Below are 2,813 nucleotides of genomic sequence, written 5' to 3'. Positions count from 1 at the left end.
TGTATAGGTACTGCCTGATCTATCTGGGAATTATCCATGGACTTATTCATCTCAGATATTCATGTTGGGTCATAGATATTTTAGTGTTTGGTATCTTAAGGTAGCAGCACAATTGTTGCTACTTTATACAGTTATACTCAGGTATTTCACTAATTACCTACTAGTAATTACCATAATTAAAATTCCGTCTACCGTACTTACTCAATAAATTTTGGGTTATTGCTGACAAAAAAAGTCATATTTATTTCCTTTATAACCAACTTTTGTATTTAGTTACGATTTTTTCTCCTGGCAGGGTCATGTTTATAGTACTTCTCTTCTTATTCAGTAAGTATTATTTTTAATGAGTTCAATTTTTAACAAAATGTTTAAGTATGTTTCTTATTCAAGCCCAAATTTTTCAGGTATTTCTAAAACACAATGTTTCGAAATCAGGGCTCAAGGTAACCTAAGAACAAATAAAGGAACTCAATTCATAAGTCAAATCCTTGACGAAATCAGTCGAAGCAACCTTGGCAATGAAAAGACTAATTTAGTATTTCGTATTCTGAAAGACTCAAAAATAGACAAGGGTAAACCAAAAGAAGGATATAACGATGTAGAACAGATATTTCGGTCTCTTCTGGAATCAGAAGAAGATGGAAAAGATACAAAAATTGTTGATAAAGTAACAAAACATGATAAAATTAAACAAAATAAAATCAATCATAAGAAAACTTTTTATTCAGAAGATGATACGGAAGAAGAGAGTCTTTTAAACAGTAACGAGTGGCCACCAAACCTATATGGTGATTATAAGAATACTGACAAGAAACATCAGACAGTTGGTCGTGATCTAAGTAAGGTAGAAAAAACACCGAATAGTTTTGTCAATCAACCAAATGTCAATGAAAAATCTTCAGAAACCTATCACCCTTTGATCATCATTAAAGGAAATGTACCACTAGTTTATAAAACTAATGAGAATTTGAAATTTAACGGCAGTCGTCGAATCAGTTATCCTATCAATAGTCCTGGTCTTCCGAAATTTACAAAAGACCATCTTCAAGGCGATTCTGAAAGGAAACAATGCTTTTTAACAAACATACAGTACTATTACGACCGTGAATTGGAGGAATTAGATTGTAAATATTATGAAGAATATGGTAAACCGTATCCTGATCATTTAATAGGAGAAACTATCACAAATATAACGAAAAAATGCAGCGTTTCTATTATAAGTTATGGAGATCACATACTCAATTCTTATTGGGATCACCAATATGTTATATCTAAGAAGTACCGCCTTGAAAGTTATAGAGTTAGTCGCATACTACCTGAATTCTATCCTGCAGATTTGAAAGGTATACCGTATAAAATTGTGAGTTTTCTTCAATTCATGAAATTGTTCCATTCAGAAATGTATCGGCAAGACCAGTTTCATATACAAACCTATGGGACGTTATATCCTGAACGTTTAATTGCTTTCTCTCTCCGTTGCTGGGCACTAGTGAATGATGTCGAAATAATAAGTTATGGAGGAAAACCGAATCTCAATATTTTGGGGAATCATACTTTTGAGAAAGGGAATGAAATCGAATTACCAGCGATAACATTCGATGATCTGGTTGGAGAAGCCACAGATAAGAAACAGTTTTTGGAATATATAGAAAAAGTTTACAAAGATAAGTTGTATACTAAAAGTCGAGATTACTTTGAGAAATTTGGTGAGAAGTACCCTTATTTTCTTGTTGTTCAACGGCTGAGAGGTTTGGCTAGAAATTATAAGTTGAACTTGATAAGTTTGGGAGGACAACGCTTTGATAATGAACCTCAAGATGAAGGCACGTTTGTGATGCCAACTGCTTTGTCAGTCAGAGAGGTGACCAATTAACAACAGTTATTTACCAAAAGTAATATAAGTGGGTACTGTTACTTATTTCCAAATATAGATTTTAAGTAATTCTACTTTTAATTATTCCTAGATACCTAGTCGCTGGGCACACTAAGATAAAAAAAAACTTAAAACCAAACTTGATCCATAACGGAATCTGAACCTGGATTCTTACAAGTCCATACACTTTTTGATGTCATAAAATGCCAGTTTTTGTTTATTTTCAGGGAATATAAATAAATAAACAACTATATTTGTATTAACACTTTATTTTTTACATTAAACGAATATCAGTGTGCCATACAATGCGATACATAACTGCCGTTGCTATGGTTACGGATAATTGCGAAACTTTAACTCTAGACTGTATTACAAGTATGCCATATCTATCATTTTAAGAAACGATACACTTTTCTCTTTCTTACATAGAGCAAAAGACAAGGACAGAACGACGTGACAATATAGTTTACGATTTTGACGTCTAAATTTGACAGTTGATATTAACGACATTATTTTGACCTGTAATGATTTGACAGGTCATTTTTATGACAACCTGTCGTTTTACGATATATAAAAAATTATGAAAAACATATAACTAAATTTATTTCTCCATAGATATGGCATACTTATTGATAGTTTTTACCAAAAATGTAAGCCTAACATTAAGGCGAATTTAGACATTATCATTGAACGTCTTATAATAATTAAAAACCCGACTGTTTACCGTACGATTTTATCTAAATACACGCTTGCGACTAAACGCAAGTGCGGAAGTCACCTTAGCTAAGTAATGTTGGGAAGCCGCTTACAAATTAGAAGAATGACTTATAATAGACCGTAAGTATGTAACAAACCTAACCGTATAACCTTAACTACTACCTTTTCACCCACTAGGTGGCGCTGTAGTTCTCACGTGAAATACTGACTGTAAACGGTGATG

General features: G+C 32.7%; 1 protein-coding gene across 1 annotated transcript; it reads left to right on the top strand.

Annotated features, from left to right (window-relative positions):
• The first annotated feature begins 202 nt into the window (after nt 1-202).
• LOC142982050 (uncharacterized) lies at nt 203-2,064 on the top strand. Its single transcript, XM_076128331.1, has 2 exons — nt 203-327; nt 405-2,064. The coding sequence occupies exons 1-2, from the start codon at nt 300-302 to the stop codon at nt 1,871-1,873; spliced, it is 1,497 nt and encodes a 498-aa protein (XP_075984446.1). The 5' UTR covers nt 203-299; the 3' UTR covers nt 1,874-2,064.
• The last annotated feature ends 749 nt before the right edge of the window (nt 2,065-2,813 follow it).

This window comes from Anticarsia gemmatalis, chromosome 21 (assembly GCF_050436995.1).
Source record: "Anticarsia gemmatalis isolate Benzon Research Colony breed Stoneville strain chromosome 21, ilAntGemm2 primary, whole genome shotgun sequence".
Taxonomy (NCBI): domain Eukaryota; kingdom Metazoa; phylum Arthropoda; class Insecta; order Lepidoptera; family Erebidae; genus Anticarsia; species Anticarsia gemmatalis.
This window is presented reverse-complemented; position numbering and strand designations above follow the sequence as displayed.

Excerpts from the sequence above, each read along its gene's own strand:
- LOC142982050 (XM_076128331.1), top strand. The coding sequence starts at position 300 with ATGTTTATAGTACTTCTCTTCTTATTCA. Across the intron at positions 328-404 it reads AGTACTTCTCTTCTTATTCA|GTATTTCTAAAACACAATGT; the intron begins GTAAGTATTATT and ends CAAATTTTTCAG.